The sequence below is a fragment of the Neolamprologus brichardi genome, chromosome 11, assembly GCF_056152115.1.
Source record: "Neolamprologus brichardi isolate AB-2024 chromosome 11, ASM5615211v1, whole genome shotgun sequence".
Taxonomy (NCBI): domain Eukaryota; kingdom Metazoa; phylum Chordata; class Actinopteri; order Cichliformes; family Cichlidae; genus Neolamprologus; species Neolamprologus brichardi.
In genome coordinates this window covers 16,755,829-16,776,344 of record NC_142114.1, presented here as the reverse complement: position 1 = coordinate 16,776,344, position 20,516 = coordinate 16,755,829, and the positions used below count along the sequence as shown (strand labels likewise).

At 41.1% G+C, this 20,516-nt stretch overlaps 3 protein-coding genes across 7 annotated transcripts; 1 reads left to right on the top strand and 2 right to left on the bottom strand.

Moving 5' to 3' along the window:
• Positions 1-20: 20 nt before the first annotated feature.
• Positions 21-4,479, bottom strand: LOC118455309 (complexin-3-like). The gene is made up of 4 exons (XM_087848229.1): positions 4,201-4,479; positions 3,579-3,954; positions 2,657-2,740; positions 21-945 (listed from the first exon to the last, which is right to left on the bottom strand). Exons 2-4 carry the CDS (start codon positions 3,816-3,818, stop codon positions 721-723), a joined length of 549 nt encoding a protein of 182 aa, XP_087704355.1. The 5' UTR covers positions 3,819-3,954; positions 4,201-4,479; the 3' UTR covers positions 21-720.
• Positions 4,480-9,426: 4,947 nt separating this feature from the next.
• Positions 9,427-13,237, top strand: LOC102787017 (retinol-binding protein 1-like). Of its 5 annotated transcripts, none has more exons than XM_087847775.1 (4): positions 9,427-9,597; positions 9,920-10,150; positions 10,462-10,646; positions 12,185-12,364. In XM_087847775.1, the coding sequence occupies exons 2-4, from the start codon at positions 10,075-10,077 to the stop codon at positions 12,362-12,364; spliced, it is 441 nt and encodes a 146-aa protein (XP_087703901.1). In that variant the 5' UTR covers positions 9,427-9,597; positions 9,920-10,074. The 5 variants fall into 5 exon arrangements, with proteins under 5 accessions (XP_087703901.1, XP_087703903.1, XP_087703902.1 ...); XM_087847777.1 differs by lacking the exon at positions 9,427-9,597 and adding an exon at positions 12,983-13,237 and having other exon boundaries at positions 9,612-10,144; positions 12,185-12,286; XM_087847776.1 differs by lacking the exon at positions 9,427-9,597 and adding an exon at positions 12,983-13,237 and having other exon boundaries at positions 9,612-10,150; positions 12,185-12,286.
• Positions 13,238-13,718: 481 nt separating this feature from the next.
• Positions 13,719-20,295, bottom strand: clk2b (CDC-like kinase 2b). The gene is made up of 11 exons (XM_006804837.3): positions 19,781-20,295; positions 19,128-19,218; positions 18,978-19,044; positions 18,761-18,877; positions 18,519-18,685; positions 17,203-17,297; positions 16,087-16,216; positions 15,923-16,005; positions 15,761-15,840; positions 15,592-15,682; positions 13,719-15,504 (listed from the first exon to the last, which is right to left on the bottom strand). The coding sequence occupies exons 1-11, from the start codon at positions 19,844-19,846 to the stop codon at positions 15,322-15,324; spliced, it is 1,170 nt and encodes a 389-aa protein (XP_006804900.1). The 5' UTR covers positions 19,847-20,295; the 3' UTR covers positions 13,719-15,321.
• Positions 20,296-20,516: the final 221 nt, after the last annotated feature.

Here is a 20,516-nt window from a genome sequence, read left to right as displayed (position 1 = left end):
GGGCCAGTGTAGCTTCCCGAAATGTGTTTTATTACAAGTTCAACCACAGCAAATCAGCTACAAACAAACAGACTAAATGTCCACCTTCATAAGTGGTGGTTTTCTTCATACTGTATAAAATCCTTGAATTTATGCACCAAAATAAGCTCAACACAAACAAAGCAGTTATTAGAAACTAGCAGATTTGGCTCATACACATCACCGATACTGTAGATGTGATGCAGAAAGGACTCCGTATAAAGAAAAGTGGACAAATTCTAACATAATCATACAAAATAAGAAAGTTTCATGTTGTTTTGTTGCCCTGAGGTTCCTCACTTGTGTATAGATCTCTTAGTTGGATCTATATCATTTAGACCGACAGCTCTGCGTACTAGCTCGGAACTATTGATTTTGTTATATAATCACAATATAATGCAACAGCTTATTAAAACAGTATAAAATCAACATATTCAATGAGGATAAAATTCTTCAAGGACTGCATAAAATCCCATTTGTACTTTCATTGTCATGTACTGACCAGTAATTCAACACCTCATAATAATGTTTGATTATATCTAATCAATACCTAAAATAAGTATTTTACACTGGCGTATTTGTTATTATTAAGTAAAACAGGTGACTTATTCACCTGTTACATGTTATCAGATAAGCAGCAGTCATAAATTCCCATCTATTCATTAACAGAGTGTAATAATCATTGCTGTGACTACATATTGATCACATGATTTTACAAGATCCCCCATTTGCTGGTACAGGAGTAGGCGTCCCGCTGCGTTTCCTCCCTGTGAGGACCACTGTGCTGAAGCTGAGGCCTTGAAAGGCACTCAGCAGGTTGAAGCCATCATCCTTGGTTTTGGTTTCAGGATGAATTATTGTCGATAGCTCGTGGGGGAGCGACACTTTGCCTCCGACTGACCTCAGCTGGTTTGTGTCCTTCGTGTTCTGAAGAATGATGGAAGAACAAATGGGTTACAGGGTTGAACGTGCTGCAAAAATAAAAATGAATAAATAGCTCTACATCTCTTATGTTGCAGTAACATACAAGTTGGCACACATGGATAACGCCTGTAAAGAGTAGGCCTACTATTGTATTGTTGGGGGTTGGCTGTACCTCTGCAAAGGCTGCAAACACATCTGAAGTGATAACAGTTTGAGGTTTTTTATGCAGTATAACCATAATTGCATCAAGATGCGCTACATCTTGTTGTTGGAGAAGTGTTTGCAAAAGGAAAAACAGAAACTGCATTGAGATAAATTTATAACTACTGAGCTACAGACATTAACATGATGTTTAATGATGAATGTAAATGCTGTTAAAATGTTCTGTGTAGTTTTCATGATGTAGATGACTGATTTATAATAAGTTACATAATTTCATGAATATATATAGTTTGTGTTGAAATGTCTTTATTCGAAATGTACATGTGTAAAGTGTAAGAGCTAGTGTCTCGTGAGAATACCCTTAACGAGAGTACACGAGACTTTGCATGGACTGCGAGGGAGCAGATGTCTCTCATGAAGCGATTTTAAGCTAAAAGTTTGCTAAAAGAAAAGGCAATACAAGGACTTAAGGACCTCTTTTCAGGACAAGCAGCCAACAAGGTATTTGTCATTTGAGAAATGTTTTTTATTTGTGTTTGGACTTAATATGTGTACTATAAAGTTGCTAATTGGTTTGTACTGTTCGCTCGTGACCAGTTCTCACGGCGTACTGGCGTAATGGCGTATCTGCGTACTGGTGATGGTGAAGCTGAGGAGAGAAGCCCCAAGTAATAAACGCCCGTTTCAAAGAACCGACCTGTGTCTGTGTTGTTGTCAAGAGAGCTACAATGAAATTTCATAATGCACAGTGGCTGCAGGGTTCAAATCCACCAGCCAGCTGGGGCCCTGTGTGGAGTTTTCACATTCTGTACATACATAGTTTCTCTCTGGATACTCCATCTTCCAGCCGTTTGTGTTAGGTTAACAGGTGAGTCAGAACTGGTCGCAGGTGTGAATTTGGGCATGACAGGGAAATTGATAACAATTTCACGCTAATACCTACAGCCAACTTAGAATCAATTAACCTAACCCCATGCATGTTTTTGGACTGTGGGAGGATGCTAAAGTACCCAGAGAGAACCCACACAGACATGAGAACATGCAAACTCCACACAGAAAGACCAGACTGGACTAGAAAGTCAAGATTTGAATCCAAGGCCTTCTGACTGCGATAACCACCACCCCACTATGCTGCCCTTTTTTTCTTTTTTCCTTTCATGATTTGTGTCCAGTTTTTTTCCCTGAGGGTATTTATCAAGTAAATACTTGATAAAAAGTATTTACTTCTCATCTTCTCTCTATCTTCTCATTTTCTTTGACACAGCAAGTTTCATTTTGAACTGGTAAGAATCTTTTGGTCGCTGAACCCTGAATCCTAAATTCAGAAGAATTACGCAGTACATTTTTGTGGTTATTTGACATTTTATCTAAATTAATTCAGTGAAGTTGGAAAAATGTTATATTTTGAAGAAAATTAAAACTGGTGTGTGAGAACTCAATTCAACTCTGTTAAAGAAATTTAAAAAAAAAACAGTACCGTGTATAAGGGGAAAACTGTCCAATTTACACAAAACTAGAGGATAAATATTGTTACTTTCTTCCAAACACAGACCTCAGACAGCTGGTATTTTCTCCTGAAATGAGCTCTCATCGCTGCTCTCTCTGCATTCTTCTGGGCCTTCGTGGCTTCCCGCAGCTTTCTGTCAACACAGCAGACAAACATAAATACAGCTCAGATATCGCAGGCAGAAAATAAAAATCTCTCTGCACAGGTGACAACAGTTAACGCCTTTGTTCATCTCAGCTGCCTCCTGCAATGAGAGCACAGTGAGGAATTGAACTGAGGGCATTGATTTCAGTTTGCAGATGAATTACATGTAACTCAGGCAAAACTTGATTTCATGTGTGTTTAGAGTCTTTTTTCCATTTTCACCTGGAAAGCGCCTGTTCATATCATGCATCCAAGAAGCAACCCTGCCTGTTATTTGTAATGGCACTAAATAATGATACTACTCAGGTGCTTGTGCAGCTTTGAGCTACATGTGGTTTCCATTTCTGACGCCCCTCCCACTGTCTTGGAGGCAGTTTGTGGTTACACTACACAGAAAGTGGCTGATATGGGCGGTCGATCCGCTAATGATGCCTGATGAGGCACATCATGCCCCAGATGAACTACTCAGGGCCACACGCTCTCTCTTGCACATAATGTGGCATCAGCATTGTTTGCTATTTGTGCTTCGTCTGTTTATGTTTCATAATTTCTCTTTTATTGAAGAGAAATTTAGTGTGGGCTCCTTCCTTGTGCCAGTTTGTGAATCGTTTCATTGTTTTCATTTTTTATTTCTTCTCGATAACAATTTCTCATTTAGATTCCAAAACTATGAATTGTGATTTTTAAGCAACATTTTCACTGTAAGAGTGCTACTTGTAACACTTCATGTTTACAAAAGCACCTGTCGCTACTTTTACTTAAAGTATGTGAATACTTCCTTCACCCCTGCATGACGGTTTCTACATCACATACAGAGCATTACTTGCCTCTCCTTCTCCAGCTCTGTCTGGTACGAGCAAATGATAGACAGATCTTTGGGATATGCAGCTCGGGGGGGAGACGTTTTGCCCAACTTGACGCATCCTCCTCGACTCCCGCTGCCTCTCCCCCTCTTGTTCCTACGTTTGGCACACAGCTTCTTCCCCTTCACCTCCGACACACAGCTGGTCAGCTTCCTGATGGGCATGCTCAGGGAATTTTTTAATCTCACCACAGACTCCATGATGCACTGCACACACACCCCTATTTCCTCGTCAGATGACAGGTGAATTTATGGTGGCTTTTGCCTTCCCTCATGTTGTGTCGCACTGACACGAGAAAATCAGGACACGCAGTCTGACGTCTCGCAGCAATAACTCCTGCCAAGGACAAGGACGGCAGTCAGACAAGGCTCAGACTCTCAGAAAGGTTAAACACACTGATGGAGAGTTCATCATCTAGATGAGGTTAAAGAGGGCAGTAAAGCAGAAAAACGGAAACTACGTGATGACAAAACATGAAAATGCCAAACTAACATGCTGAACAGGCTAATTTTCAGGGTCTATTACCACTGATTTACACACAAACTTGGTTTACCATGCTGTTCCTGTTCACGGTTATCTTACCCATGCAGGTGGCCACAGTTGGCCTAAGGCTCACACCATAAAATCCAGATAAAGCCCCCAGCCAGATGGCCTTCACCACCACCAGCAAATCCCTAAAGCTTTTAAAAAAGTGGGGAAAACAAGAATAAAAAACAGTAGACTGTCCACGAGATATTAAGCCTGCAACTTCCTGGCCTTCACATGACAAAATCACTGTTTTCCATCGAGGTTTCAGGCTCTCCTTCCCTCTTTCCCTCCTACAGAATCGTTTTCACATTTCACTACCCCCAACTCTGCCACACAGATTACTACCTAAGGGACTTAATGAAGGGAATCTCGTTAGCCGTGGCAGGGAATGCACCTGATGAGTCACGTGTCAGGGGCGAAGCTTTAGACGTGATATTGAGTGCTGAAGTTTGTTTAAAGGGAGAGCATAGTTTCCTGCATCATAGACTTTTTTATCCACAAACACAGTTTTAAAAGTTGCAGTGTAATACATTACTCCTGATTTCTTTCTTCTTCTTTTTTAAATATATGCACTCAAAAAAGGATTTCTCACCCTCATTAAAAATTGAAGCAAGAATCTTGAATAAAACACAACATAATATAAAATCAAAGGGTTATTTATGTAGTAATTAACCATTAGGGGAAATGTGATCGGTATACCAAACCAAACTAGATTCCAGTAAATGTAACATTTTACCTTCTACTTATGTAACAAATTACATGGAAAATGTACATGCAATCAAATTACTTAAAGACAGCTTCCCAGCAGAAATATTATCTGAGGCAGAGGGCATGAGTGTAAAAAACAAAACCTAAAAAAACAACCTTCACTGGGTCATTTCTTTCCTCTCTGTTCAGTTTCACTCTGTTCAGTTTCACTTAGGATCACTACAGACAAAGAGGATTGTTTGCTATTAGTATTGTCACAGGTGTATTAGGCACTCCTGTAAAAACAACTCGTTAACACGAATATCTAAGCAGCCAGTCACGTGGCTGCACCTCAGTACATTTAGGTATGTAGACACAGTCTTTTAATGGGAGATACAACACTGAAATACACACAGAGAAAAACAATAGCAGTTCTAGCTAGTCACAGTATCACATATTTAGCAAATATTTTATTAAATACCCCCATTCAACTGCTAATTAAGGTAGATATCTAATTGCCAATCACATAAAAGCATCTCAGTACAAATGGAAACACAATCCTTTATTAAGTCAAGGGGGAGCGTTTGCATAAAGTTATCCTTCCACTGCTGAAACGTGAGATTGAACCAGGGACCTAACGTTCTTCCAAATGAGCTGTTTCAGCATTTCTGTTTGTGTCTGTTGCTGCACTTTACTCCAATGGTATCCAAAGTCATTGGATCTCAATGTGCATTGTAGATAATGTTACCACGTCAATATGAACCAAAATCTCTGGGGAAGGATTGCAACACCATGTTAAGTGACTGGTCTGTGCATTTATCAGTGTTGTTATGGTGACCTACAAACCATGTGCAAACACAGACCATGAGGCAGGGGATGGGCCAAACTGATTTATTATAAATCTCTGATGGAAGGGCAGAGGGCCAGGGGTTGCCAGCAGGCAAGAACAAAGCCAGATGTGGAGGCTGAGCTGATGGCTGAGAGCCTGAAGATGCGAGGGAGAGGTTAGTGAGCTGGCTGCTGAGAAAGACACTGAAGCCAGAGCAGAGGAGACTGCAAAACACTAAAGGCAGGATGGCTCAGAGAATCTATCCAAACATTTAGCAAAAGTAACAAGAGACATGGTCACAGAAACACCAACCTGAGTGGAAACATCAGTTCTGAGGATATGTAGCGGTCTCATTTAAAGAACTGGCTGCAGCTGGTGAGGCTCTGCTTTGACCCCAACACACCTCTTTCAACAACTACATCCCTACAGAGAAAAGGAGAAAGGGAAAGAGGAAGAGAGAGACCTCTGAAAGTGATAGCAGGTCAGCCTGACCCAGAATTAGATGCTGAGGGTGAGTCACTGGCTCAATGTCTTGTACGGCTGCTCTGGGACTTCCCTGCACTTCCATATGAGTACACAGAGAGCAGCAGCAAGTCTCCCCTTCAGTGGCAACAGGTATTAATTATGCTGGACACAGAATGAAAAGAAGGAGCTTATAAACAGCCTAATTCTCTTCCAATGATGTGCTCTCCATGAGACAGTAAATTAGGCCTGACTTTTCTGCATCCTGAATTGATGCTGTGTTTAATTCATTTCATTTCCACCAACTACAGTTAGCAAAATATTTTTACCAATAACTATCATTACTACTAACAGGAGGAAAAAAGAGTTTGAACATGGCTTTAAATGTTATCATTTGTCTCCAGTTTCTAAAAATACATTATAACGCACTTATCTGCTTACAACACCATGATACATTATTTATTAAATATAACTATATACTACTGTTGAATGTAAAATGGGGTTACTTAGATCTCCGTGTGTCCTTTTTTTTCCAGAAATGTGGCCCAGCTGTTCTCCTGATTTCTTATTTTGGCACACTTGTTTGAATGTCTTGGAACGACTCCACAGTGAGTTTTATGCTCTCTGACCTACTCTAATGCCCTACTTGGCACCGAGAGCCCATATACACACTTCAACCAACCTGTTTGAAGTCCCTCACTCATTTCCACACCCCTCTCCCCTTACTCTTCCTCCTCTGGTGCCCAGAGCACTTTAATTTCTAACAGGTGAGGAAGCTTTAATACTTTAACAAGATCACAGAGAGAAACCACGCCCCCTACCCCAGAGCTCATGCAGACCTGAGATCTGTTTACTAGTCCAAAGTTTTGCCTTTTACTACTGAATGGAGAGAGCTCGAGGTGGTCCTGTGTCAGCCAGTATTCAATTCATACTTCAATTCATGAACAGAAACATTATTGAACATTTCCATGGTTATATTCTCCAGCTTTCTCATTAGGAAGACAAAATTGAGATAATAATGTAAAATGTATCTCCTGTGAACTGTGTGTGTGTGTGTGTGTGTGTGTGTGTGTGTGTGTGTGTGTGTGTGTGTGTGTGTGTTCACGTGTATGCCAGTGTTGTTTTGTCACATGTTGGACACTGATCTCCCTGAAAATCCCTTAAGTGGCTCTTTTTGCTTTTGGGGGAGTGACTTCCATGAAAAGCTCTCTCACACACTTATACACACTGGTTGACATTATAACTTAGCACGCCACCCTAACTTTCACCATCACAGGTGAATGCCTCTGACCCTTACTGCAACTTAACCCTAATTCTAACTTTTACCCTCAGTGGTGTGGTTGTTAACATGCAAAAGATCCTGAGAGCAGAACGCGACACAAGCTAGTTTACTTCTAGTTCTGATCCCAAGGATACTGTGGCGGCTACTTTGGAAACAAGGAAGTGTTTGGAAAAACAAGTGCTTGAGACAAAAATCAAGCGTAGTACTGCGATATTTGCATGTATCTATACAGGAACACCGAATTTGGATATTTTAATAAATTAAAATACTCTCGGAATACAATGAAAAATCTCATGCAGCACCATCCTGAGACAACGTTAGCTGAGTAAACTTACATTAAATTAACTCAAACAAACCATCCCACACTGGACACAAGCAGTTTGACAAAACCTAATTCCTAATTCAGAGCAAGCTAATGGCTCAGTCACAGGAGGAAAAATAGAAAGGCGACCTCCTTCAATCAACCAAAATAAATAAATAAATATTGGCTGCCTGGTGTTTGTATTAATTTTTTTTTTTACATTACTGTTGCAACCTGTGGTGACTATTCAATTCAGACTTATTTATATAATGCCAAATCACGACTCCAATCACCTCCAAGCATTTTACATTGTAAGCCAAAGACCCTACAATAATACAGAGAAAACCCCAACAATCAGATCTTAACAACACTTAGCAACAGTGAGGACTAACTTGAATTTCAGTAAAAGAAACCTCAGGCAGAAGTAGACTAGTCTGAGGGTCAACTAAATGGTTTCCCATTATTATTACTGTATTATCAGAAACAAATTACATGTAATTGCCAACTTGACCCCATTCAATCGCAGACTGATAGCAAACTGACTCCCTCTTATGGCAGGTTTTAGTAACAGTGCTGGCATGCTTGGAAACAAAAAAGTGAAGTGAGATAACTATCTTATTTGATAAAGAGACGATGACAAAGTTTAACTTTGAGGACATAATTTGCAGTTTAACAATAAGGTGATGGAGCCTTTAAATATGTTATTGAAATACACGGTATATGGCAAAATGTTATAAATGTCAATGATATTGTATCTTGGGGTGTTTGGTGACTCCCACCTATATAAAAAGCAGTGAGGTCCTCGGTTTTTCTCCTTATGGTGACAAAGGCTGATGTGGCATCGGGTGAACTGAGCCTCATTTAGATGACTAGACGAGTGTTTACGCACACCTAGACTGATACGGGGAAACTTATTGATCACGTCACATGTGCACGTGGGGGTTTGAGACTCTTCGGGCTGCCAGCTTCTACCCAGATCCACAAATGTAAGCAGCATTCACGTACTAACAGAAAACTGGGGCATTTGGCCTTTCCCTGGAATTCCCCAATTAAAGATTACAGGCGCCATATAGGAGCCTCGATGTAGTCATTCTACATCACCTGGATTAAATCTATATTTAAAAATGAGCAAGAGATATCCTCGCTTCAGAGAAGGAGCTCTAACTGACCGTTTTACAACAGAAGAACATCCAGCGTGTAGTGCAGGTTAATTAAACCATATATTAACTTTCACAGGCTATTACTCGTTTTCTAGTCGAGGGATGATATATGAAAAACACATGAAGCTCAGATGTCCCAGTTCTCCACCCTCACTTGAAAGCAGCTTATATTTGGCAGCTTAAAAACTGTCTCCAAAATCCACGTGCACATGTGACGGGATCTGTGCGTGTCACCGGGGATTTATACTTATGTGCAGGGACGTCGTAACCCCTTCCCCCGAATCCTACGACGTCACCAGACGTGCACCAGCTTACTGGAAATGTAACTACAGGTGGCGTCGAAGGAGCTGCCAGCTGCTGTGATTGGACTGTGGATCCCTGCTATGCATTTCCGGCTACCTGTTCGCCGCAGTTTTTGAATTTATCACCGAGAATAATAATCATCATCATCACCTCAGTATAAAGACTCACAAACCTTGAATTGGATAAGTGGAAGAAAAAGGATGGATGGAGATGTTAGGGAGATAGTTTCGGCAATCAGTGTGGATGTGATGAAATATGTGTGAAGGGGGCCGGGGGAGGGGTGGCGAGGGACAAAAATTAGCCCCGGGGGAGACAAAAAAGCAACTGACCACTACAAAGAGTGGGGACCCAAGAGGGGGAAAGCCCGGCATTTAATTTGTTTCCATCGTGGCTGACACCGCATATAAAACACCGGGACAGACACCAGGTAATTACAGGGAACACCACGCAAAAGCTGGCAACTACGTCGGTCAGTTATGTAGCTTACGTCGTCAGCTGTACAAAGGTTCACCGCAGAAGTGATGATTAGACTTCTGCGATCAACAGGCGATTCGTGCACGGCTATTTAACGACCTGTAAGTGAGCGAAAAGAACATCACAAGTATTTGTAGACATTTGTGCGTGCTGGAAGTTGGAAATAAAAAGCTAAAACAGCAGATTTGTGAAGTTTAGCGTGTGTGTAAATTATTAGTATTTATTTACATGGAATCTCTTTAGATTACTCTGTATTTGTGTTTCGATTGGAGCAGGTATTTGCCAGGGCTTACAATTTACGCACAAGTGGTTGTACACTAATCTTGGTTCAGACTTGTGGGTCGGCAGCTGATCCGTGGGATCCAGACGGGACTGGAGGAAAAACCAGAACAAGGCAAAGCAGGAATTTCTGGAGTTTCTTAAGGAAAAAATGACTAAACCTAATTACTCCGGCACCTATCATATGGTGGAGCAGGAGAATGTGGACGCCTACCTGACAGGTTTAGGTACCAGTCTTTATGCAGCATATTTTATAGTATTATTACCATCAAATCAAATTTAACATTCATTTTTCATGCGTTTATCTTTAAATAATTGTTTATATGTTGACTGATTTATAATCTCCAGTGTCTGATTTAGTGATGTGGACTGTCTACATTTCCAGCAGCACATTAGTGTAATGAAATCACCACCTTTGACCCACTTACACCTCACAAGTGTGTGTTCACTCCACCTGCAGTGTCCCCCCCCCCCCCCCCCCCCCCCCCCCCCATAAGTGTTACAAAAGCTTACAAAATCTTTCCCTCTTTTCTCCCAGATGTTAATGTTGCTTTGAGGAAGATCGTGTGTATGTTGAAGCCCACTAAGGAGATCATCCATGACCCAGAGACAGGATCCATAAAAATCAACACAATCACTACCTTCAAGAATTTCAGCATGGATTTTAATATTGGAAAAGAATTTACTGAGGACCTGAGGATAGTGGATGGCCGTACCTGTCAGGTGTGTGTTGTGTTTTTTCCAAAGTTTGCTTTGAAGGTTAGGTACTTGAGTAAAGTCTGTACACTTCCCGCTGGGATTATTCCATAACCACTCGTTGTTGTTTAAAAACCCAGAATAAGAAACATTCAGCTCCTTCCCAAGTATTCAATGATGGGCTACGATGATATTCTTCAGCTGAATGCTAAACAGAGAGGACTCATATCCCAGATTTATGAACTTATCAGTAACCTTAATCCGTGCTCCACTGACTGTCTGAGACTGGGACACTGACTTGGGGATAACTTTAACTGATGAGCCCGGGAACTCTGTCCTAAACTTGGTGCGCTAATCTTCTGTCTTTGCTGGTGCAAAGTGTTCACTTAACTAATGCTAGATTAGTAAGGATTTATCCCAATGTTGACCTGAAATGTCCTGGGTGAAAGTCCAGACAGCAGATCTGACACACATGTGTTGGTCGTGCCCGGGATTGCCCTCCTTATGGTGAAGAACTTTTAAAGCATTTGGTGAAATGTTTAAAATGTAATGTGACCCTGAGGCGGGGTTTGTGCACATTTGCCAGCCAGGAGTCGTGTTATTGTGGCTTTTAATACTTTGCTTGTAAAATGCTCGAGTTTTCAGAAATGGGAAGTGTGTCATGGCCCAAACAGAGGAGGTTCCTCTGTTGTATTGATTTGATTTATTGATTTACTGATGCTCATCAGTCTGGAGAGGTTATAAAACCATCCTTAAAGAGTTTGTCTCGACAACAGTGACAGTGTTCAGGTTACTGAGTCTAACATCAGCAGAACATTAAACGGCGATGGAGTCCATCATAGCAGCGCAAACTCGACCTGCAGATTGCTAAAGATCTCACTGGGAAACCAGAAGGCTGTTTGAACTCGAATTCATGTATAGATGATGCTGAAGTAGAACTTTTTAGTATGAAATAAGAAGTCTTGTGTTTGGACAAAGGAAATGGCGATGGCATGTTTTGGATAGTTTTTTGTGCATTTAGTCTTAAACAACTTGATGAACCAATGAATTCTGAATCGCACCAGAAAAGTCTCAAGGAGGTGACAGGACCCCTGTCCGTGGATTAAATCTCAGGAGGAAATGGGTCATAAAACAAAAACATCACCCCAAAGTTGTTCCACCAAAGATATGTTAAGGAGATCAAAGATAATGTTTTGGAAAGTCAAAGCCCAAACTATTATCTTTAAATGTTCTTTTTTTAGTTATTGCTGTCTACAGGGTGTCACATGATACAAAAGATGCAAAGGTTGATGAGCTCTTACATTTAGAGATATTATAATATTGGATAATTTTTTTTATCAGGTCAACTAATATTCATGTAATTTTTAAACAAAAATCTGATGTTTTTGGTCACATCTTTGAACAAATTAAGTATATTTTAAAGGGTTCATGACCTTTCACGCATCACTGTATTAGTTTCCCCTTTTTGTGCTGCATAAAGCTTCTTGTCTCTGTGTGGCTAAGCGTTGTGTGAGCTACTGAACATGCTAATATCTCACACTAACGGCATCTCTGTGGTTACACAGACTACAGTAGATTGGGACGGAGACAATCTGGTTTGCGTACAGCGAGGCGAGAAAGAGGGACGAGGCTGGACGCACTGGCTGGAGGGCGACAAGCTGCATTTGGTAAGGATGTACGAGGGGAACAAGAGGCCAGTGCAGAGAGAAAGCAAGGAAGAGGGAAGAAGGAAAATGAAAGCTTAAAGGGAAGTGATTGAGAAATTGATATGCTAAATGAGGGAGGGTATTCAAATAAGGCAAGTTTTAGAAGTTATTCATTGGCTAATTCCGTTACCGTCTTTGTGAGAAAAGGTTTTTATTAAGAGGTCTGTGGAGTTTGTATGTGCCTAAAAGGGGAAATCACCTAACAAAGGAGTACACACAAACTGAATGCACAAGTGCTACAGAAGCTCAAAGGCACATTTGTTCTAGAACAGTTAAAAATCATAGCTTATCTTTCATTGCTGGTTACGTTTTCAAACGGTCAGCATTGTCCCTCTAAAAAGCTCGCACAAATTTAGAGAAAGTGTTGCCGATGCTAAACTCAATATGCTGGGGAATACCAGCGACGGTTTCAGAGGTTACACAAAGGGATCAGTGAGGGACTAATGAAGAGGTGGAGGAGGAAAGTGGGAGCGGGCTGAAAAGACCCGATGAATAGATGGTGAAAGAGTGGAAGACGGATTATGAGGTCAAAGCATGAGCTGGTGAGGGGGGTGTTCTGGACAGAATCCCAAATGTTCTTGTTGCTTCTCACCATTCATTTACACCCTCTCACCTCATGTTTTTTTTTCCCTCTTCTTCTCCGTCTCTTCTCTGCAGGAAATGAGAGTTCAAGGCGTCGCAGCAAAGCAAGTCTTCAAGAAGGCTGAATGAAGTCACTGAAAATGTTTTACAGTGAATAGTCTAATTTTAAAGGTAGCTGGTATGAGAGTCGTATTTATAGCATTATTTATTAACAATATATTTGAAGTACAACTGCAAAACTGAATATTTGTGGAAAAAAAACATTGTTCTGAGAGAAGAGAGTTGTAAAGACAAAGGTCTTTCCCTATGTTGCACAATCTTATAAAGAAGTGATGCATCTGTCATGTTTCTTATTTTAAATGATAAGGTGTGTGTGTGTGTGTGCATGCGTGCGTGCGTGTTGCTGCATCTTGATATCTAAAGTGATTTTTATGCATTATTGCACTGGAACCCTGAACTTTTACAGAAATTACCAAATGGAAGTGCATGTGAAAACTGTCTGGGACAGTCCGATCGGACGCTAGCTGATCTTTAACCTCCGGCTTCCTGGTTCAAAGTCCGCGTGATGTCGCGTTGCGCCCGTGTGACAGTAGAACACCTAAATATGCATTCACTGCCAGTGAGTGGGCGTCATGCATCCTGCCTCCTGCACTCGCTTTCAACACTGCAAAGGCTGAAGAGGGGAAACTGGCGAGTACACGCTCGCGCTCAGCAGAGTGACCATGCTCTCTGCTCAGCTGCACTCAATCAAGATGCCAGAGGAGGGCTGAGGGTCAGTCGTGTGTGAATGTATGAGTGATGAACTGAAAGGTTGCAAGTAAAACATGAAAAACTGAATTAATTCAATGACTGCAGGTGCTATTTTATGCAAAATTTATTACAGAAAACATCCAAATTGCCATAAAGTGACTGCAAGCACAAAACTGAAAGGATCATACATCTTCAGCTTTTAAATACAACATGTCCTCCAAATGTTAGACACATATCTGAATACATTTTATTTTTTCCCTTTAAAATGTCCAATTTTAGAACATGTTTCTTTTATTAGCATGAAGACAACGTCTGTTGTGTTTGTTATAACCATTAGTAGATCACCTGTTTCCAAACTTCAGTGTTTTTGCTAGGGTGACCAGATGTCCCTTTTTTTTGTGGGACTCCGCAGCAGTTTTATGACATCTCCCACATACAGAAGTCCCACATTTACACTGCACTTTCCTAAACTCTGTTTTGTTTTTTCTGTTTTGTTTTTCGCAGGGAAGGTTCTTTATTCTGTCCCATCAGAGCAAGAAGTCACCAAAAAGTTAGCAGCTTGTTTAATCTGATGGAACCTACCACAAAGAAAATGATTTGGCAGATAATTTAGATAAAATTATACTTCAATTTCACAGATGGGGAAATATGGCACGAAGTGACACAGTGCATATGTGTTATAATTAACTAGAAAAATCTTAATTCTTTTTAGATATAGCTAATATAAGAACATGAATCGTGAATACAAGGTTAAATAAGGACTACTGCATAACAGGTTAAGTTAGTTGGCCTTTACGTGCTAGACTCATGTCTGATTTATTGTATATATTTTTTAAGTTGGGTATGAAACTTTCAGACACGGCATCTGGTCACCCTAATCATAATTCTGATCATCACACAAGCCTAAGATGTAATATTTCCTTCAGTTGATTTGCTTGTTAAGGTCAGTTCTCCATTAGTAGTTTAACGTTTGGCACCTGCGCCATTTCTTCATCTTTTTTCCTCCAATATAAAAAGTACAGCATAAAAAAGTAAAAGCAAATAACTTTTATATTTTTCAATTGTTTCCTTTTTTTAATGTTATATATAATTCTTTTTTTTTTAATGTTTTATATAATTAAAACTACAAACTAGAAAATTACACTTGAAAAAAATCACATTTATTCTAAATAATATCTAGAGACTGATTACCTCAAAAAATGCTTCTGTTCTTGGGGATACATTAAGGCTGAGACTGTTGGATTTTTATAACGTCACGTAGGTTGCATTTGTCAAGTCTTTCCATACTTAACAAGCTTGTAAACAATTTTAAGACAATTTTAACAGAAACATAGAAAAGCAAACAAAGATAAAAATAATATGCTCAGAAAAAAATTGCCAGCACCTTTAGACAAACGTGTCTGCTAAATTAATTTTTTTCCCTACTTGAAAGGATGATGCTTCTCCTTTCTCTCTTCCAGCTCAATCAGCTGTAACTGTTCAAACTTCTTTTATCTGAGAAGCTGCTTACAATGATGCTTTCAGACTTTCTCTTTCACTGTTAGCTGTCATTTCAGTGTTTAACTCAAATAACTTAAACCTCTTATTTTTAAAGCTTAAATTACAAATAAACTTGCAAACACCCTCACCATATGGTCCACATATGGTTAAGTGTCTACCAAAGGTCATCTGCTCATGTCACAGCTGTTCCTCCACCCCTGACTTCTTCCTGGATGATGGAGGGGCTGGAAGAAAGGATGGCACAGAGCGGAGGAAAGAGAAATACGCTTTGAGGGCTCGTACTCCAGCATCCTCTCTAGGAGATCGAAAAAATGGTGGTGTTCTCTCCCGTGTGATAACAAGTATTCCTGTAAAACAAGGAGAGAGACATTATATTCAAATGGTGGGCACCGAGCAGATAATGCTTATCTGTGGTCCGCCTGCCCACGGCTCACCCTTAACGGCTTGCATTTGGATTTGACGTAGCGTCCGGCTTTGGAGCACTCGTTCCAGTCTAGATGTCCACGGTGGAAATACTTCTGCTTTCTGAGAATCAAAATGAAGAGTCGTCAGATCAAAGTGTTTCAGAGTTTGTGACAATGAGAGGGTGCACGAGCGGGATACCTGCTCCTCTGAATCATCCTCTGAGGAATCGGTCCCTGTACTCTCTCTATCATAGCAAGATGCTCCTTGTTGTCATGAGTCTGTAAGTGGACACAAGAGGAAGTAAAGACCATGACAAATAAAAAGACAAAGTTCGTCTTACTTTTATGTCGAATGTGTGACCTGGAAGAGTGTGAACCCTTTGTAGTATTCAAACAGGATGCAGCCGATACTCCACACATCACACGGTTGACTCCAACCCAACTCTGTGGAAGAAGGAATAGCTTTGTTACCAACTGGACTGGGCAGGTCCTGGATACTCCCCGAGCTAAAATGACATTTCTTACCAAGTATGACCTCTGGGGCTCGGTAGTGACGAGTAGAGATGATGACAGAGTGGTGTTCGTGGTCAAAGGTGGCGCTGCCGAAGTCGACGAGCCGCACCGTGGTGTCGTTTACCCGCCTTTCATTGCACTTCTAAATGGGCGACAGGTGGAAACACTGTAAACCCTCCCAACTTCGCTCATTTAAAGTATAATCTTTGTATTTTTCTGCTATTGATGATGCTTTGATAAAAATGATAAAGAGCATTAGGCTTGAGCTAATGTGGTGAAAATAACATAAAAAGTTATGAACAATTTTACAATACTGCAACATGGTAGGACAAAACAAGAACGAGTCTATCAGATTAGAAAAACAGCAACAAGAAAAACGCTACTATCGGCTGTTTCCATGTGGACAAGGGGTCACTGTAGCTGGTAGCTCTGCATGTTTGATGTGGTTGCGTTTTACAGCAGATGCCCTTCGTGACACAGCCCCACCAGCAGATAAACCCCCTTAATCTCCCACTTCTTTTTTGGTTGGATTAAACTAATTAGATTAAACATCTCAATCAACTAACTGAATCAACGTCTCACGATGTCTCAATTGACCCAGTTAACCTTAAAAAACCCTGCTTGGTGGATTTAACTAATTCCAAGAAAGTCAACAAGCTTGTTTTCCCTTTTTTGCTAAATGCAACACTGTGTCTCCACTTTGGTCTTGTCTGTTCACAGGACATTGGTCCAGAAGCCATGTGATTTGTTCAGATGCAAACCAAGCCATGGTGCCTTCATAAAGTTTAATAAGCTTGGACATCCTGATTTAACAGGAATCAGTAAGGGTGTATTTAGTCTTCTTTTTTATGTGGCTGTGAAAAACGAAGAAAAAGTGGAGATTTCCATAAATAAAAATTCAGCAATATGTCTCAGAGCTGCCACATATTTTCCTGCAAAGGTCAACAAACAAGCTGCAGCCTTCCTGGATAAATATGAGATCATAAAAAGCATACATGTGGGTGTCTGATTTCTGCTGAAACAAATTTGCACCCAAATGAAAAGCTGCATTTTTCTGCCATCATTAATCCCTGCTTTTTCTACCATCCCCTGAAGCGCTCGGCCATCACGCCTGCAGCCATTTCTGACCTTCTCGGCGTTGTATATGAGGGAGTAGTCCGAGTTGACAAAGAGGATGTTCTCAGGCTTCAGGTCAGTGTGAGTCAGGTTGTTGTCATGGAGAACTGCAGAGGAAACGGGAGGGAAGTTCAGATGAGGAAGTTCATCATGAGCAGACACACCTCAAATGTGGTTGATTGTAGACAGCTGGATGTGACAGATTTACAGCAGCGAATTAAATGTTAGTAGATAGGATATTACAAAGATTATATATCAGAAACCCGAATGAAGCCACTCTGTCTGATGAAGTGTTGGTTTAATTAAAGCAGAGGGACTCTTTGATGGTGTGATGCGTTCCAGCTGAGGAGTAACCTCCATGGCCGAAAACTGAACACGAGGTGAAGCTGCCAAAAACTACAGCTTCTCTGATGGCCACTTGAGGCCAGTTCCAAAAGCAAGTCAATCCCCATGACCCCATGTGTTAAAACACATGTTTACAGTACAAAAAAAACTTTGGCTTCTGTGGATAGTTTCCACTTTCATAACAACGCTATAGAGCTGACCTTTTTGTAATAACTCATCCACTTGGATACTAGAGTTAAGGATGTTGCTGCTTTGACTGGCAGGTCTCCCAACACATGCAGCTGGAGCCAAGTGGCATTTGAGTTTTTAAAAAAGCTTTTTAATAGAGAAATTTAATATTATTACATCCTGTGTGGTACAGGTTTAGTTTGCAATATCTGTGCATTGCACGTGCATCTAAAAATGTGATACCTCTTGTCTCCAAAAAACGAAAAACAAAAACATTTTAATGACCAAAAAAGTAGCATTAAACTAATCTAAACCAATGTGTGAAGTCACAGTGGATGAACCCATCTTCTATAAAATCTGTGGTTGCAGCTCATCTTTTGTGCTGTTTATGTTTAAATATTTAGGAGCGCATGCTCTGCTTTTATTTTGGAGAATCGTAGGCCGCGGTTTACAGCATCCTGTCTCATTCTGAAGTTTAATTTGCCAGCATGATATCAAGCGAATGATACCATGTTATGGCTACATAGCAAATGGTTGTACTGAATATGAAATTAATATTTGATATGACTAAATTATAAATAGCAGACTTGTCTGAGATTTGCAAATGATTGCGTTCGGTTATTGACTAGAATTAATCACTGAATGATATCAATCATCGTGAATGAAATCAATCACTCACTGCCCTGACTGCTCCTGCGTCTTGCTCTAATTTGCCGTGTTTAATCTGCTTAGTCTCATCCCTGGCATTGATGCAGAGGTGCAGCAGAAAAGGGAAAGTGGTGCTGCACACTCTGTATGATGCATATTGGACTCACAGCTGACAGCGTGGCAGATCTGCTGGGCCATGTGTCGGATCTGGTTAATTGGATACGGCAGGAAGTTGTTTGATTTCAAGAAGTCAAATGTGCTGAGAGACAGCAGCTCAAAGGAGATGCACACGTGGCCGTAGTAGTTAAACCAGTTGAGCATCTGCACGCAGTTACTGATGAGGAAGAGAAACAGAGGGTGAAACATAAAGCACGTGAAACGGGTAACAGCGTTTCAATCACAGACTCACTGTTTGTTGTGCGGATCCTTCTCACTGATCTTCTCCAGGACGTTGATTTCCAATTTGGCTGCTTCTCTGTATTTGTCCTGGTTCTTAATGATCTTCAATGCAATTTGATTTCCTCCTCTGTTTTTAAACACAGTTTTAAAAAAAAATTTTAAAAAAATACCCCCCCACACACACACTGCACATTGATTCAACTTAAAACTCCTGATGAAAAACCTACCTGCTGTGGTCCACACACTGAACCACTTTCCCAAAGGTCCCCTCACCTAAAGTGTCGACTATCTCATCTGCAAGACAGATAAAGATCAGCTTAATGACGGAGCACCGTAACGAGGCTGCTTACTCTTCCTACATCTGTGCTGCAACCTACATCTGTCTTCAAAGACGTCACCACTTTTGTAGACCAGGTGACCATTTTCAGAGTCCCTCTCACTGTCATTTGCAGCCCGGTCGCTTCTTCTCTGCAAACAAAGTCAGCCACATTCATGACAAGGTGGAGCAAAAGATCAAAAAAACATCAACCTGCTTCTGTCACACCCCACCTAAAAACACACCGAGTAACATCTGACCTCTGGGTCTGTAAGGAGAAAGGTCACCAGCTGGACATACCCGTGCACTCAAGCTTGCATGGTTACAGAAGCTCACACAGCTTTGTGTACGTCCTCCTGCTGAGGCTGTCCTAATGCAGCCATGATTAATGCATTAAGGTTGATCTCGAAGACCTGAGCCTGCCCTAAAGGGGGCTCATAAGAAAATGCCAGATGACTCTCTTTGGAGGAGCTGAGGCTCTATTTCCATCCACATTCTGAGACTGTTATTAATATCAGAAGCTCAGCATGTGCGTAACTGACACTTAGCGCAGGACATGGGCCACTGACATACATAAACACAACCAATCTGCACATTCATTGTTAGAAAGCTGGTGATCTTTAAGAGATCAACACATAGTGCAGCTGGTTAAAAGTAAATCACACAGACTTAGAAAGAGACACAAAAACATGCTCAAAGAATGCAGATACTCACAGAAAGGCAGAGGCAAATACGGTCCAGAAAACCCTTAAACAGAGAATGCAGCTCTGTCTTTCCCATTGCACAGCAGTGCAGATCTTCTCAGAGAAAAGACGAGCCTGAGTGGAAGAGCGGCGGATGGAGGGATGCTGCACGAGAGGTGAAGGCGAGATGCAGGTGAGGTAGCGGCAGGAACAAAAGGCGATGAGATGTGGAGAGGAAAAGCGCCAAGGTCAGCGCGATAAATAGTCAAGTAGCAGCACGGGAACAAACTGGAGGACGAGGAGTTGTGAAAAAGTAAAAAAATAGCCCGCAGTGTTGTCAGCTGTAACCAGAAGTGAAAGGAAGACACGATGCCGAAGCTTCACCACGAAAGTGACAAAAGAAGAAAGAATATCTTAGGGAGAATAGAGAAAAAGTAAAAGGCAAACACTGAAAGTAAGCGAACACGACAGCTGAAGCAGACAAACACAAAAAGTGAGGAACAGACGGACAGAGAGGAGGGCGAGCTGAGACAGACGCTAAGAATAAACTTTGGTCACAACCCCCTGAGAAAGTTTTCAGATCAGAATCAAGATGTGGGCACAGGGGCTGAGTGGATCCAGTTTCACTCAACTTACTTCCTTTCCTCCTTGCACCTCCTTAACCCCGGCAGTATGATTTTCCACACCCGTCCTCCTCCGCACGCTACATATACTTTGTTGCGTGCATGCGGCGCCCACTTTCGTCACAGAAATAACTCACAGAGGTC

Bases quoted from the DNA above. Each gene is read 5' to 3' on its own strand.
- LOC118455309 (XM_087848229.1), bottom strand. From the start codon at position 3,818: ATGGAGTCTGTGGTGAGATTAAAAAATTCCCTGAGCATGCCCATCAGG. The intron at 2,741-3,578 runs GTAATGCTCTGT...GTTGACAGAAAG, and splicing joins AGCTGGAGAAGGAGAGGCAA to CTGCGGGAAGCCACGAAGGC. The intron at 946-2,656 runs GTCTGTGTTTGG...ATCATTCTTCAG, and splicing joins GAAAATACCAGCTGTCTGAG to AACACGAAGGACACAAACCA.
- LOC102787017 (XM_087847775.1), top strand. From the start codon at position 10,075: ATGACTAAACCTAATTACTCCGGCACCTATCATATGGTGGAGCAGGAG. The intron at 10,151-10,461 runs GTACCAGTCTTT...CTTTTCTCCCAG, and splicing joins CGCCTACCTGACAGGTTTAG to ATGTTAATGTTGCTTTGAGG. The intron at 10,647-12,184 runs GTGTGTGTTGTG...GTGGTTACACAG, and splicing joins TGGATGGCCGTACCTGTCAG to ACTACAGTAGATTGGGACGG.
- clk2b (XM_006804837.3), bottom strand. From the start codon at position 19,846: ATGGGAAAGACAGAGCTGCATTCTCTGTTTAAGGGTTTTCTGGACCGT. The intron at 17,298-18,518 runs GTGAGTCCAATA...TTTCCTCTGCAG, and splicing joins GATCTGCCACGCTGTCAGCT to TTCTCCATGACAACAACCTG. The intron at 15,505-15,591 runs GTGAGCCGTGGG...CTTGTTTTACAG, and splicing joins CCAAATGCAAGCCGTTAAGG to GAATACTTGTTATCACACGG.